Source organism: Trichosurus vulpecula, chromosome 2 (assembly GCF_011100635.1).
Source record: "Trichosurus vulpecula isolate mTriVul1 chromosome 2, mTriVul1.pri, whole genome shotgun sequence".
Taxonomy (NCBI): domain Eukaryota; kingdom Metazoa; phylum Chordata; class Mammalia; order Diprotodontia; family Phalangeridae; genus Trichosurus; species Trichosurus vulpecula.
In genome coordinates this window covers 210,982,475-210,999,620 of record NC_050574.1, presented here as the reverse complement: position 1 = coordinate 210,999,620, position 17,146 = coordinate 210,982,475, and the positions used below count along the sequence as shown (strand labels likewise).

The following is a 17,146-nucleotide window of genomic DNA, read 5'->3' as shown; positions in this document are numbered from 1 at the left end:
AACATTTATTCCTTGATTTATCAATCAGTGCATATTTAATTTTCACAGAACATCATGAAGCACGAGGAATGTCAAGATAATATTGTATGAAATTACTTCTTAGATATCTTCTAGTGAACTCGTGGAAAGTTAGACTATTATGTGGATAATTATATCCTTGACCCATCTATTTTTCAAGAGTGTTGTGAGAAATTGTAAGTAGTAGATTGCTGCATAAATGGGTTGCTAATCATTAGATCAGAGAATCTCAAGATTGGAAGGGACCTTACCAGCCAATTAAGACAACCTTCCAACTAATTCAGAAATTCCCTCTACAACATCCCCGACAGTTCAACCTCTGCTTGGCCACCTCTTTCAAAGGAAAATTTATTCACCAACAAAGCAACTTGTTACATTTTAAAATAGCTCTGTGTGGTAGAGTTCCTGCTTGTACTGAGGAAAACAAAAAACCAGACTTCCTTCATCCTCTCTCATGGTTCTAACTTTTGCCCTTTGTGAGATGTAGGGGAAAAAGCATTCAGTGGACATGGAGTAAAAAGATCTCAATTTGGGTCTTGGTTCTACCACTTCCTGGGCACAGGATCCTAGGCAAGTTGTTTTAACTTCATTGAGCCTCCATATCGTAAAATAGGTAAACTTATATTGCCTACTGCATATCATAGTTAGAAGTAAACACTCTTTATATAGCAAATTACTATACAAATATGAGTTGTCATGCTGAATGTTTTATCCTTTTTAATTACACATCAATGGTTTTATAATTTTTGAAATATGTAAATAAAAGATATTAGTAATATTTTCCTGCAATTAGACATTTAAGAAATTTAAAGAGGTTGAATCAAGATAACATTTTAAACATAATATGTGTGGAAGAGGGCTTTATTCATTTTATTAAATTGGGGGGGGGGTGCTTTGGCAGATTATGGCCTTAAATCTCTTTTCCATAAATAAATTGTCCCTCCCTTTTTCTTTCCTCGTACCATATCCCAACAAATCTAGCTTCTTTAAATATCTCTCCCAACCCTTGGGCAAATGGCAGGATAGCATTATCCTAGAAATTTTTAAACAGAAAAGAGCCTTAAAGATAATCCAGTCTAACTTTTTCATTTTACACATGACGAAGCTTAGAACTCTGATTGTTATTATAATGTAAAACATGTAAGTAAAAAAAATAACATAAAGGCTATAAGAGGTCTGAGAATGGGATAAAAGGTCATTATCCACTGGGGGTATAATAAAAGTCTTTCAGAAAGAAGTGGCATTTCACTTGATATTTAAATGATAGAAAGGCATTCAACAGGTAGAAAAAAGCAGGAGGGCATTCCACAAAGAACAAACAAGCTGAGAAAAGTCCCAGAGTATAGGCTATCTTGGCAATGTATAGGAATATTGAGCATTCAAATTAACTTGAAGCACAGAGTGTGTGGGTGGGCATAATTTAAGATAAGGGTAGATGCTCAGGCTAATTAAGAATTGTGGAGTGCCTTCAATGCCAACCTAAGAATTTGACCTTTACTTAGCAGGCAACAGGGAATTATTGATGGTTTTTGCTAACCTGACCATAACAAGGATATGTTTGGAAGCCAACAAAAAGGGTGAATCAGAGGTCTCATAGGATCACAGAATCATAGATTTAGAGTTTAAAGTGATTTCAGAGGTCACTGAGCTCCTCGTTTTATAGATGAGGAAACTGAGACCTTAATCTTCCTCCTGAACTCCAGAACTACAGTACCAATGGCCTGCCGTACATCTCCATTTGGATCTCCCATAGGAATCTCAAGCTCACTCTGACTAAAACGGAATTCATTCTCTTTCTTCTGAATCTGGCTCTCCTCAAACACATTAGCATCCTTCCAGTCACCCAGACATACAACTCCAGAGTTATCTTCAACCCTTCATTCTCCCTCATTTCATATATTGAATAGTATGCTAATATTTATCAATTCTAACTCCACAACAGTTCTCATATCCATCTCCTTCTGTCTATTCATGGAGCCAACACTTTACCCAACATCATACCCTTATACCTACCTATATTGTTACAATAGCCTGCTAATTGGATTCTCAGTTTCCCATCTCTGTATCACTTTGATCCATCTTTGACAGATTTCAAAATATCTTTCTAAAGAACAGATCTGACCATGTAACCCTCCCAATTGATTAAGAAGCTTTAATTGCTCCTTTTTCCCTCAAGGATAATGTACAAACTTGTAAGCCTGGTATTCAAAGCCCTTCATACTTTGATTCCAACGTGTGTTTCCAGGCTCATTTCACTTTATTCTCCTTTAAGAACTTTACATTTATGTCTTTTCCTAAACTCAACATGTCACCTCCTATCCCTGTATCTTTGTACAGGCTGTCCCTCCAAATGTCCGCTATTCATTTCTCATTTCTGCCTTTTAGGACCCTTAGCTTCCAAGTATTTCCTGATTCTCCCTATTTATTAGTATTTTTTTCTTCCTCAAATTATTTTATATTTTCTTTTCTGTTTATATATTAAATAGCTCAAGGAGAATATAAGCTCCTAAGAAGTCAGAAACAATTTTGTCCTTCTAGCCCCAGGGCCTTGCCCATGTTTTATTGTTGTTGTTCAGTTGTGTCATGGACCATAACACCATTTTATCCTCCACTAGCTCCTATCTGTTCGAGCTTATGGTCATTGTTTCCATACCCTATCTATCATTTCATCCTCTGCCATCTCCTTCTCCTTTTGCTTTCAATCTTTGCCAAGATCAGGGTCTTTTCCACTGAGTCCTGTCCTCTCATTATTTGAACAAAGTATTTAAGCTTCAGTATTTGACCTTCCAATGAATAGTCTGAATTAATTGTCCATTATAGAGATTTAATAAATGTTTGATGAATTGGATTGAAGTAGTATTGGATTTGGTAATTGATTGGATAAGAGAAAGGAAGGAGATTGAAGAGTCAAAGATAACCCCCAAGTGTGAAATATGAGAGATTGAGGATTGTACATTTAGAGCAGACAGAGACCTTAGAAATCATGTAGTCCAATCCAGTTGTCTTAAGATGAGGAAGTTCAAGTTCAAATTGGCTTGCCCAAAGGCATACAATTCTAAAGGAGCAGAGCAGAAGTTACAACTCCACATTTGTGACCCCAGAGCCATTGCATTTTCCATTACTCCATATGTTGTCTCTTATCGGTCTAGAATGCTTAAAGAGTTCAAGAGTAGAGATTTGAAATTATCTGCTTGGAAGTGAGAATGGAAGACATGAGAGTGAATAATATTGGTGGAGACAAAGAATAAAAGAGGGCTAAGGACAGATTCATGGGGAATCACCATCTTAAGGTTTGGAATAGGAATGAGAAATAGGGTCAGCTAGAGTTGGAGGAGAACCATGAGACTCAGGGATCTAGAGCCAAGAAAGGAGAAGCTGCCCTCAAGAATGTGGTGGTCAACAATGTCTAATGCTACAGAGAAGTGAGAGAGAAAACAGACTTTAAAAAGATCATCAGATTTGAAGACTTGGTATTTGTTAAACTTAACAGAATTGTTTCACTGAAGTGGGGAAGATGGAAACTAGATTATAAGGGGTTAAGGAGTATATGATGGAAAGTGGAGGCATTGGGTATAGAAAACTTTTTAAAGAAGTTGGGCCAAGGAAGATTTATATGAACTGATGCAGACTGAAGTAGTCAGAACCAGAAAAACAATATACACAATGACTAAAATAATGTAAATAGAAACAACAACAACAAAGTGAGACTGAGCAGAGTATCTCTATAATGACCAAGCTTATCTCCATAGAAGAGATGAGAAAATGCAACTCTTTCCTTTCTACAGAGGTGGGGAGGAAGGACTATGGATGTGGAACAATGTGCATTTCATTAAACTCAATTGATGTATTGGTTGGTTTTGCTAACCTGATTTTTTTCTCTTTTTCAAAAAAATCTTTATTATAAAGAATGGCTCCCTGGGAAAGGAGAGAAATATATCTGAGGATGAAGGTGATGTTGTTGTTGGGTAGTTTCAGTCCTGTCCAACTGTTCATGACCCCACTTGGATGCTAAAAGTGATATAAAGACAAAATATGTCTATATATATTTTCTTAATTTAAAAGAAGGAATGGAGAAGAGCAGGCATGAATGGGAGAAAGAAATGTGACATTAACTGGATGGAGTAGAATTTTCAAAGGAAGATTATTTATTTAATTTTTTTTGAAAATTTTTTTATTTATTTAATATTTTTCGTTTTCAGCATTGATTTTCAGAAGAGTTTGAATTACAAAATTTCTTCCCATTTCTACCCTGCCCCACCACAACAAGATGGCATATATTCTGATTGTCCCATTCCCCAGTCAGCCCTCCATTCTGTCACTCCACTCCCCCCCATCACATTTTCCCTTACTTTCTTGTAGGACAAGATAGATTTCTGTGCCCCATTGCCTGTATATCTTATTTCCTAGTTGCATGCAAAAACTTTTTCTTTAACATCTGCTTTCAAAACTTTGAGTTCCAAATTCTCTTCCCTCTTCCCTCCCCACCCACCCTCCCTAAGAAGGCAAGCAATTCAACATAGGCCACATGTGTGTAATTATATAAAACCCTTCCAGAATATTCATGTTGTGAAAGACTAACTGTATTTTGCTCCTTCCTATCCTATCCCCCTTTATTCAATTTTCTCCCTTGACCCTGTCCCTTTTTTGAAAGTGTTTGCTTTTGATTACCTCCTCCCCCATCTGCCCTCCCTTCTATCATCCGCCCTTTTTTATCTCCTTCCTCCTTCTTTCCTGTGGAGTAAGATACCCAATTGAGTGTGTATGGTATTCCCTCCTCAGGTCAAATCTGATGAGAGGAAGATTCACTCATTCCCCTTCACCTACCCCCTCTTCCCTTCCAACAGAATTGCTTTTTCTTGCCACTTTTATGTGAGATAATTTACCCCATTCTATTTCGCCCTTTCTCCCTCTCTCAATATATTCCTCTCTCATCCCTTAATTTGAATTTATTTTTTTTGGTATCATCCCTTCATATTCAACTCACCCTGTGCCCTCTGTGTGTGTGTGTGTGTGTGTATATGTATATATATATATATATATATATCTGTGTGTGTGTGTATATATGTATATGTATACACACACACATGTATATATGTATATATGTGTGCATATACGTATACACACACATATATGTATATATGTGTGCATATACGTATACACACACATATATGTATATATGTGTGCATATACGTATATACACACACATATATATGTATATATGTGTGCATATACGTATATACACACACACATATATATGTATATATGTGTGCATATACGTATACACACACATATATGTATATATGTGTGCATATACGTATACACACACACACACACACACACATATATATATATATATATTCCCTTCAGCTACCCTAATACTGAGGTCTCATGAATTATACACATCATCTTTCCATGTAGGGATGTAAACAAAACAGTTCAACTTTAGTAAGTCCCTTATGATTTCTCTTTCTTGTTTACCTTTTCATGATTCTTGTGTTTGAAAGTCATATTTTCTATTCAGCTCTAGTCTTTTCACTGAGAAAGCTTGAAAGTCCTCTATTTTATTGAAAATCCATATTTGGCCTTGGAGCACAATACTCAGTTTTGCTGGGTAGGTGATTCTTGGTTTTAATCCTAGCTCCATTGACCTCTGGAATATCATATTCCAAGCCCTTTGATCCCTTAATGTAGAAGCTCCTAGATCTTGTGTTATCCTGATTTTGTTTCCACAATACTCAAATTGTTTCTTTTTGGCTGCTTGCAGTATTTTCTCCTTGATCTGGGAGCTCTGGAATTTGGCAACAATATTCCTAGGAGTTTTCTTTTTGGGATCTTTTTGAGGAGGCAATCGGTGGATTCTTTCAATTTCTATTTTGCCCTGTGGCTCTAGAATATCAGGGCAGTTCTCCTTGATAATTTCTTGAAAGATGATATCTAGGCTCTTTTTTTGATCATGGCTTTCAGGTAGTCCAATAATTTTTAAATTCTCCCTCCTGGATCTATTTTCCAGGTCAGTGGTTTTTCCAATGAGATATTTCACATTGTCTTCCATTTTTTTCATTCCTTTGGTTCTGTTTTATAGTATCTTGATTTCCCATCAAGTCACTAGCTTCCACTTGCACCAATATAATAAGAAGAGAAAATGCTAAGAAGTTTAGAGGAGAAGAAGCTAAAGCATTTGAGGAGATTGTCTTCAGTTCTCCTAGTGAAATAAGATACAAGGTCATCTGCTGGAAGCTGGGGATCAGTATGAGGTGAGGTTCAAGGTTTGAGGAAGAAAAAGGAAAAAGTATGAAATATAACTATAAACAGTGAAACTAGGGATTTTGTTAGAATTGAAAGAAGAGATTTCTGAGCAGCAATGAGAACATAGATGATATTATGTACCATAAATTTATAGCAGCATGGTATAGTTCTAAAAAAAAAAGCAAGCACTACTTTTGGAGTCATAAGACTTGGGTTTGAACCACAAATATGTGATTAACTCAATTTATATTACTAGTCTCTGAACCTCCATTTCTTCATTTTTAAATTGAGGAAATTAAATTCAATCATCTCCAAAGTCCCTTCCAGCTCTAGATCCTATGAAATATAGTTTGTTGATTTTCAGCAGTGATGCTCAACAACCCAAAACTGGAGGGGAGGAATGAGATGGTGGGAGTCACCAAGGGTCAAAGGTCAGAAACAGTAGCAGGGTGGAAGGGGAACAGGAATTCTGTGATAGTGAATTTTTTAAATAACATTGTCCAGAATGTGGTTATGGAGCTGAATAAAGCCAGGGTCATGGAGATGACAATCTGATAAAATCTATGGACTCCTTCACAGGATAATGTTCTTAAATGCATAAAAAAATAGAATTTCAAAGGAAAACAATTATATTGAAATAATGATGTAATATTTCCTACCAAGTTTACAGATCTCTGAAATCTATCCACAAATCTCTTGAAGGTCTCTCGAATCCAGGTTAACAGCCTTCGCTCTAGATTATTTGAGCATTTCATGGATGGACCAGTAAAGCACATGAGCTGTCTGTTGATAATTCCTTTAATTCACTACATGACCAACCTAATTCTTTTACTGGACCTACATCTTTAATGACATCCTTTATACTATTTTTCCTGCATAACTCTCTATTGGCAATATACTCCAGACCACTTACAATGGGCCTCTGCATACTTCACTTCTTCAAAAACTGTGACAGTCAATGAAATTTAGCTATGCAAGATCATCATAAGAATGTTGATATTTAAAAAGATGGGCCTCTGTTCCAATAAGAAGTTGGTGGTCATCAAAAGGACTAAATGGTTTCCCAAAAGCTAGCCAGTCTATTTCCTTCCTAGATTCATTGTCCTTTCAGCTCCATCTGAGGTCTGAACTACATATCTGTATCTAAACACACACACACACACACACACACACACACACACACACACACGCATTTATATACTCTTATAATAGCTCAATGGGTCATCGAGTTACATATCATACTCTGGACAATAGGCATTCTTGTCTATTTCGGTTTTTTGTTGTTGTTTTTTTCCTGTGTGGATAGTTAGGCTGAACTTTTAGTGATTGGGGATCTCACTTAAGAGACTCTGTGACATTCCAGGGTTTGAAGTAATCAATATAATGTCATCCACAAACAGGAACATCTAGAGGACTTTGTCATCTATAGACAATCACTCTTCCATTTGGAGTTTTTATATGTGGGTATCCTCTATGATAGTGGCCAAACACGTGTCAAGTACAAATATCCCTGTTTTATCCCTTGCTTCATATTACTACTCAGGAACGTTGAACAAAATTATCTATGTTTTTAAATTTTGCAAAGTCTTCTGGCAAATACTCATTTTGTTTGATTCACATGCAAGGGCAATCCCTTGTTGGAAGATAGTAATTAAGGCAGCATTTTTCTCTACCAAACCATATGCTTTTTTCTAGTTAATGAACAATAAACACAATGAGATCTTGTATGCTCCGTACTTTTCACGGAATTGCATATAAATACATGGTCTGGTGTAGAATGTCATTTATGAATTCCCGCCTGGTCCCTTCTTGTAGCTTCACCAAGATGCCCCTGAAGATCTCATAGAAATGGGAAAATAAGTATATAATTCAATATTAACCAATATTTTCCCCCATTGCCTTTTTTTTTGTAATAATGAAGTCCATTCCCTCTCTCCCAAAGCATTCAGGGTCCATCCTTTTTTAAGATACCTTGAGAGTTAATTCTTTAACACCCTCAAAATTGCTTCAGCCCAGCATAGACCTCCTCCTCTGTGGTTTCAGCTAGAAGCTCTCCCTTTTATTGTTTTCTTTAGGGTCATTTCTACTTATTCATGCAACACCTCAAGGATTGTGATGTTAGAATGCAAATGTAGTAGTGCTATGTCATTGATGAGAAAGAATTTTTCAAAATAAAAATCTTATGTGTCTTTTCCATTTATAGCTTGTTTACTGTCCTTTCAGCTGCATCCTAAATACTCTCCAAGCAAATGATGCGATGGTTTGGCTCTTACACTATGTTTTCTGAAATCCTGTTTTCCCTTCTATAACCTTGTTTGTCTAGAATTAACACTGGGAAGCAAAAAGTTTGTCAGCCTTTTCTATAAGAAAGTGTTGTGAGAGGTCTGGGGTTCTCCTTAGAAGAAAGTTAAATTTCAATTAAAACAAGGAGATGGAAGGGAGGTTGAGAGAAAAAAAAATGGAGTTTGTGAGAATAGATCTGGGGTTCCAAAGTACACAGCACAATGATACACAGAAACAGTATAGTGGCTTATCAAGCTCTTAGAGAAGGTGAGGGGCACTTCTAGCTGAAGGGATCAGGGAAGGCTTTATTGAGAAGGCGATATTTGAGCTGAAGAAAACTTGAAGCTTGATCCAAAGAAAGGAAAAGATTTTGTTTGCTGAAGATAGTTTGGGAACTATAGTTGATTTTTCTTCTGTAAACAGTGAGACCTGATGATGTAATAAGAAATGGTTTTTCTCTTTTAGTTGGCTTGGGTATGGAATGTGCTTCTGTGGATGTATCAGGCACATTTTATTCAGTATAAACAGTTTTTTATAAATTACTCATGTTTGACATTCTTGAGTTATTTACTATGGATATAAAATATTTACTACCCTTGTGACATAAAATAAAACTTGTTTGGACTGTCTTGAATATGAGATATGAATACACAATTTTATGGATCAGTAGATAGCATAAGCATCTCATTGTCATTAATTTTGTGTTAAGTATATGTAAAATAACTATATTAATTTGGTCCTGACAATAGTTGTACTATTGGTTTGTATACATATTTTATATACATATATTTGAATGTGTGTGTATATATGCATATACACACACGTATATGTATGTATATATTATAGCTATGGTGTAATTTGCCTTGTAAAAATGTTCTTATAAATATGTAAGCATGATATTGATTCTCAGCTTATCCTGGATAATCCATTTTTATTCTCTTTCCCTTTTTTAGTGTTTCATAAATAATGAGAACCACCAGGAAATATACACCATAGAAATTACAAAACCAATGAAAAACATTTAAGCCAGAATCATCACTATTGATGGGCTTTCTGTTGTAATAGTGTATTATTTTTTGATGTGAATTAAGGGAATTGGGGTGGGATGATGAAAGTGTAGCAATCAACTAGAAGCTGGCAAACCTAGATTCTAGGTCTGGCCCATTCATTTAGTAGTTAAGCAAATCTCTTGATCTCCTTGGACCTTATTCTCCTTATGTGTAAAACAAGGGGCGTAGACCAAATGCAGATTTACTGAGAAGTTGGTATTTGAGCTGAACCTTGAAGAAAGGGTAAGAATGAATACATGCTTATTATACAAAGGTTTTTATAGAATGTTAGAGTTGTAAAAGGACTTTGTTGGTTATATAAGAGCAAGCCAGGAGAAATGGGCAGGTGGGCATATAAGTGAGAAGTGGGCAAATAAAATAGAATCTTTTTTTTTTTCCCTAGCCTCTTCTAATTTTTTCCTCTATCCACTGCACAATTGCTTTCTTTTGCCTCTCTCTCAACTTTGGGCAAAATTAGTCATTGGAAAGATACGTTTGAACCCCCAGGGGGAGCCAAAACACAGAGAAGTTACCAGTCTTATGTTGACAATGTTATAAAACTCTCTGTTAGCCAATTTGGTAGAATGGGCAAAGTATGAGACTTAGAGTCAGAAGCCCTGGGGCTGAATTGGGCCGCTATCACACTCACAGAACCTTAGGCAAGTCACTTGTCTCGGCATCAATGTCTCTTTATGTGAAATGAGCAGTTTGGACCACATGATCTCTTAGGGACCTTATAGCTCTAGATATATGATCCATTTAGGGAATATGAATTAACTGCCATACATTACCATCTTTTCAGCAAGACAAGATTTTACCTTGTGTATTTTAATTAAAAGAACACTCCTGATTTGCTTCTCTTGATAAATATTTCAATTAAACCTAGAGCTTCTGTTAATAGCCTTTAGGATAGGAATCAGACGAAATGGTCTTGGATTTCTCACAGAACAGAATGGTTTTTGTTTTGTTTTTTTAAATCGAAAAAATATATATTTCTGCCTACCACCAGCTTGGCCTACCCTAGCATACACATACTTTTTGTACACATACTTTTTTTAAAAAACTTACAGTAGAAGGATCCATAAAAAGAAACTCTGGGCAGTGACAGTGCTCAAACTAAGGCCTGGAGACTTTTTCAGGTCAGTGGTCTCTTACTCCCATGATACTTCCCCCGTCCCCACAAATTGTCATTGAACAGGTAACAATATAACTAAATACATAGGAAATTTGAGTACGAAGTGTAGTAGATGAAGTAAACTTCTTCCTGAAATGTATCATAAAAGTTGTAGGGGCTGGGTGTGGGGGTTGTCTTTGGTCAGAAGCTGAGACCAAGATCACATCGGGCTTTGACATTATTCATTACTAAGTGTCTATGTGGGTGGTGTACCTGGAGGATGACAGTTTTAGTCTGTCAGAAAGTATCCAGTGCCGATGAACTTCATTCCATTTTGACACTGTTGGCCACTAGGCCAGCCTGGGACTAGCATTGCAGGTTTCTAAAGAGATTAGCATGACTTCTATGTAGTTTTGCTTGAATTTCATATTCTAATGAAATGTATTTGGTCAGATTTGTTCCTTTTGATCCCCATGAGGCGGGGCAACCAAGCACTACAGTAAGATTAACAACCCTTTCGTGTACAATTTGTTTCACATGGTTTATTAATGGATTTCTTCATGTATTAAAATAGTGGAGAGGTTTCACCTGCCTTGTAGCCTCCGAGCTGCTGTAGCAAGAGTGAATCATTTTATGTGGCAATAAGGCAGTGAACAGTTTGTTCCTAGGTTTCTTGGAAATAAACACTGTTTGTATTTCTTGCCTGAAACAGTTGCTAAAATAAGAACCATTATATCAAAACCTAGATTGTTTGTACCAAGGTAAAAGTTCATTTTAAAAGCCTAGGAAGAGCAACCTGATTATGTACATATGTTTGAAGTATGCAGTAATACAGATTTTAATAAATATTTCCTAATTTTCTGGGAAGACTAGTTACAGTGAATCTTTACAATTAAATATAATAAACATAAGTTATATAATTCATATTCTGTATAACTATATATAATTCATATATAATAAAATTTATTATGCTATTATTTTAATATTCCATATTTATGTTAAATTTCTTATATAATCATATACTATTTGTTTTGTGTTATAAATTGTATGTAATTTATATTTTACTACATTTAATGAAAGTTTAACTTCATAGTTAAAGTCCATAGCCAGGAAAAATGATATATAATGTGAATTAGAGACTTGTCTGGAGTTATCCAGCTAGTATGTGTCAAAGACAGGACTTGAACCAAGATCTTTCTGGTAAGAAGCCAGCTCTCTGCACTACACTACACTACACTACTTTTCTGAAGGTGTTTATAAAAATGGAGTTGGTTTGAAAATTACTTTCAGCCATAAATGCAAAAGTTATTACTATAATGATAGTTATAACAAAAAACTAACTAGTGAGCACTTAGGCAGTGCTATGGATAGAATGCTGGGACCAGAGTTAAGAAGACCTGATTTCAAATCTGGCTTAAGATACTTATTAGCTGTGTGACCCTGGGCAAGTCACTTAACCTCCATCTGTTTCATTTTCCTTAGCTATTAAATGGGGGTAATCATAGCACCTGCCTTCCAGGTTTGTTATGAGAATCAAATGAGATAATAATTGTGAAGCACTTAGCACAGTGCTAAGTGGCACATAGTAAGCACTACATATATACATATATATGTGTGTGTGTGTGTGTGTGTGTGTATATATGTATGTGTATATATACGTGTGTGTGTATATATGTGTGTATATATATATATATATGTATGTGTGTGTGTGTGTGTATAGTAGTGGTTGCTGTCATGGTTGTTATAATATTCCTGAAAGAGATCATCCCTAAATTAATGTTTAAAGTTTTTTTATCTTAAAGCAATCCTGAGTTCAATGTACAATGTATATTTGAAATTATGAGTAGACAAATAACTTTAACTCTCAAAAGCACTACTCTACTAATTTGAAAGTTAAAGATTGCAATCACAAATCATCCAATCAACTGATATTATTAAGTTTCTACTATATAGCCAGCTAGGTAGTATAGTATATAGAGCCCTGGAGCCTGGAGTCAGGAAGATGTGAGTTCAAATTCAACCTCAGATCCTAGCTTTGTGACCCTGGGGCAAGTCCCTTAACCTCTAGTTGCTTCAACTGTAAAATGGGGATGATGAGAGTATCTTCCTGGAAGGGTAGTTGTGAGGATCAAATAAGGTAATATTTATAAAGCACTTAGCACTATGCCTGGCTTGTAGTAGGTGCTACTTACATGCTTATTCCCTTCCCTACTATGTGTGAGGTTTTGTGCTAGGTGATGCAAACTATGTAAAAAGACCCAAACACAGCCCAAGGCTTCAAGGAGCTTACAATTGGTAGATAAGACTTGTCTTGTCTACAGTCTGGCTCTACTCTATCTCTCTAGTCTTCCTTGAATTTCTCATATCTCTCAGACTTTTTTTAGTACTCAAATACTAAATACAAATAACTAAATATTTTGTAGATTACATTAAGAGAGTCATAGTGTCCAGAAAGGGGGAGTCATGCTGGTTTCATTGTGGTCTTCCCTGATCATACCACATCTAGAATATTATGATCAGTTCTAGATGTAACATGAGGTGAACGTTGCTAAGCTGAAGTGTGCCCAGAGGAAGTCAAACAGGATGCTGAGAGTCCTTCAGGTTATTCATGCCATGTGGAGATCAACTAAATGAACTGGGAATGTTTAGCGCAGAGTAGAGAAGACTTCTGGGAATATGACAGCTGTCTCTAAATATTTGAAGGGCTGTCATATGAAGATGAATTAAACTTGCTTTGTTTGGCTACAGAAACAGAACTAGGATCAAGGGGTAGGAGTTACCAAGAGGAAGATTTAGACTTGTCCATACTAGCCTTTATAAAAATAACACTGTGAGTAGTTCCACAAACTTCTTAAGTTCTAGGTCCAGTTAAATTTTTTTTAATATGACATTTCTTTTCAACCTTGCCCTTAATTTTTTCCTAATCAAAAATGCTGTATTCCACATTTATTTCAACATTTATTAAGCACCTCCTGTATGTAAGACATTGAGGAACACAAAGATTTTAAAAGAAAACCCCAGTTGTTGCCCTCCAACATATCTTATAAGCTAGAATGAGGGATCAGATGTGAACAAAAATAACTATAATGTAATTTAGAATATAAATGCACTAAAAAAAAGTGAGAGACATGAGAGATTCAAGGAAGACTAGAGAGATAAAGAGTAGAACCATATTGTAGATAGATTAGATATGGATAAATGGATAAAATGGTAGACAGAACAAGTATGTGTTGAGTGCCAGGCACTGTGCTAAGTGTTAAGGATACAAATGCAAGCAGACAAGACAGTCCTTACCATCAAGGAGCTTATATTCTAATGAGGGAAGACTATACTAAAGAGAAAGATCAAAAGTAGGGATGAGGCAGCAGAGTGTACCCACAGGAGGTCAAGGTCCCTAGTGAGGAGATGGGGAAACCTGGAGAGTAAGAGTGGAAGGCCTTGAATGCCAAACTAATGAATTTTTATTTTATTCTCCCATTGTATTTTGTTTGGTCATCCTTTCCCCCTTCTTCTCTGGTATGTGTGTGTGTGTGTGTGTGTGTGTGTGTGTTTTATTTGTTTTGGATGGGCCCTGTATTTCAGGGGGATGGAGAATTCTTAGTGAGGAAACTTTCCTCTACCAATGTAGTTCAGCAACTGTTTTGCTGCTTAGACTCTGGGAAGTCTTTCCAGGGCACTGGAAAGTTAAGTGATTTTCCATGGTCACACAGCAAAGAATATGTCAGATCTGAGACTTGATCTCAGGTTTTTCTAACTCCAAGTGGTCTCTCAATGGAAAAAGATGAGATAGCTGGGAGTATTTAGAGAGAAGAGAAGCAGGTCAAAGACACCACCTTGGAGAATGCTCACGTTTGTGTGGGAGGATAAAAATAATCAGGAAAGAAGTATGAGGAAGAATGGTTAGAGGAGGAAGAGAATCAGGAGAAGGCAACGTCTCAGAAGCCAAGGAAAAGTTATCAAAAAGGAGAAGTGGTCAACATTGTCAAAGGTTGCAAAACTGTCATGAAGGATTAAGCCCAAGAAAAAGCCATTGGATCTGACAATTGGGGTCACTGGTGACCTTGAATGAAGCAGTTTCAGTAGAGTAGTGGTTACAAATCCAGAAAGTTGTTATCGACAACTATTTATAAAATGTATTTTTTTGGAAAATAAGTCAACCTTTTCACGTTAGTCTCTAATTTCAGAGTCTCATTCCAAGGGGGAAAAATTAGCTCCAAACAAAAATAAATACTTATTGTCAGTGTGTTTCCAGATGACTGTTTATAAAGCCAAAAAAAAAACGGATGTGAAAAGTACAGCTGCAAAGGGTAAAGCCTCTGCTTGAAATTATGCAAGAATAGTCCTGATTTTAAATACAAAAGTATTTATAAAAGAATGAGGGATCTAACAATTGCATGCAAGACGCTAGGGCTTGTCTAGTCTCCATTCCAGTTCACATCTCATGAAACTTCCTTTGAGTCTGTTGACAAATATTTAAGTGATTCATTTTTACTCACTTATATCTAACTGTAATATGAACACTACTTGAAAAAAACCCTACATCTTTAAAGATTTTAAAAAGAAATAGACTTTTTTTCAACTTAAGCAGAATTTCCCACCCTTTTATTTTGAATTAACAGCTTTACTATACTAACTTCTAAGAGGCTCTAAGAGAAATTACAATTTCATTTTTAAAAATTTATGTTCTTGGTTTATAGAATTCATTAAATTATTCCTTTATCCATAATAACAGTGTCTTCATTTCCCCTACAGATTGTCCTTCTTCTAGTTGGGTTCAATTCCAAAGCAACTGTTATATTTTTCTTCAAACAACAGTCAAAATAGAGAACATTGAGGATGTAAGAAATCAATGTACAGACTCTGGTAAGTTGTTCACCTTTGTGCTTTACTTTGGCATATTAGAACATAATAAATACAAACTGATTGAATCTGTGGTGTGAGATGTGGTGAGGAGAGTTATTAAACTACAATTCTTTTCCCTCCCATCCTGCCCTACTCCCCCATCCTACTACTGACACACTTCCCAGATTTGTTTACAGGATAAATATTCCTCCTCTGCTCCAGAGAACTGTGTCAAAGGATATATACTTTTGAGGTGCTAGGTAGTATAGTGGATAGAGCAAGGGGCCTGGAGTCAGGAAGACTCATCTTCCTGAGTTCAAATCTGGCCTCAGGCACTTAGTAGCTGTGTGACCCTGGGCAAGTCATTTAACCCTGTTTGCCTCAGTTTCTTCATTTGTAAAATGAGCTGGAGAAGAAACTGGCAAACCACTCTAGTATCTTTGCCAAGAAAACTCCAAACAGGGTCACAAAGAGTCAGACATGACTGAACGACAATGATACATATATTTCCTCTATTTTTAGCTTCAAACTCCCATGAAGAGACAGTGCTCTGGGTAAAATGTTTTAATGTTAATGTTAGTTAGTTCCTTCTATGTCTCTCTATCTCTGTCTCTCTCTTTCTTGCTCTCTGTGCTTTGAGGACACTCCCTCCTTAATTGCCACCTGGCATTCCCAATAAATACACCAAAACTTGCCAAAGACTGTGGTTAATCCCATTTACAAAGACAAAATACATGCCTAAAATAAAGGTGAACAGACACTACATGCTCAGAAGAAAAGGCTTTAGCTTTTCCTGAGAAAGGCTAAGGCAGAGAAAGGGAGAATCAACATTTTGGAATCTATTCCATAGAAGTTTTGGCAACACAACATCTGTCCCAACACTCCTCCTGCCCAAACTACCCAAGTAGGTTTCTTTCTTTGCCAAGATAGCTTCTGCCTGCATTTCCACTTACCCAGCTCCATCCAGCTTCGAGCTCCATGAATCATCTACAGGTGTCTTAGGAGTTAGAGTCTCTGTCTCTGGGGTTTAATGAAATAAATGGCTTTGAAAGGTCACTCAGAGGTATGACCTCTCCGTCTTCCTCCTATAGCATCACTTCCTCTCTCATACATTCATGGGATTAATTCACACCTCATAAAAGGATCACCTGGTATGGTCACATTTCCCCAGTTAAACAACTAATTGGCTGCCCCTTTTCTGTGATTAGGTCAGTGAAAAGCCAACTACCTTACACTTTTTTTAAAAATAAAGGAATTAACAGTGTGGTATAGTGGATAGAACACTGAACTAAGAAGCAGGAACTCTGGAGTTAAATTCCACCTTAGATTAATTCAATCTCAGCCATGGACAAGTCACTTTATTTCTAGAGGCTTGGTTTCCTCACCTACCAAATAGGGATAATAACTTGTACCACCTGCCTCCTGGGATTGTGAGGAAAGCACTTTGCAAAACTACAGAAATGTGAATTACTACTAAGGTTTATGACCACATTCTTTTTTTAAATTAAATTTCATTTTTTGTTTTCTCCCCTCACCTCTTGACTAGGAAAAATATAACTCATAGCAAACATGCATAATCAAGCAAAATAGATTC

General features: G+C 36.3%; 1 protein-coding gene across 6 annotated transcripts in view; it reads left to right on the top strand.

The window, feature by feature from the left end:
* Positions 1 to 17,146, top strand: part of LOC118835778 (CD302 antigen) — a 204,233-nt gene that overhangs the window by 154,817 nt on the left and 32,270 nt on the right. For all 6 annotated transcript variants that reach the window (XM_036743034.1, XM_036743029.1, XM_036743033.1 and 3 more), the window contains one exon: positions 15,463 to 15,573. In XM_036743034.1, the coding sequence (XP_036598929.1) occupies positions 15,463 to 15,573 (111 nt within the window). The remainder of the gene's footprint in view (positions 1 to 15,462; positions 15,574 to 17,146) is intronic.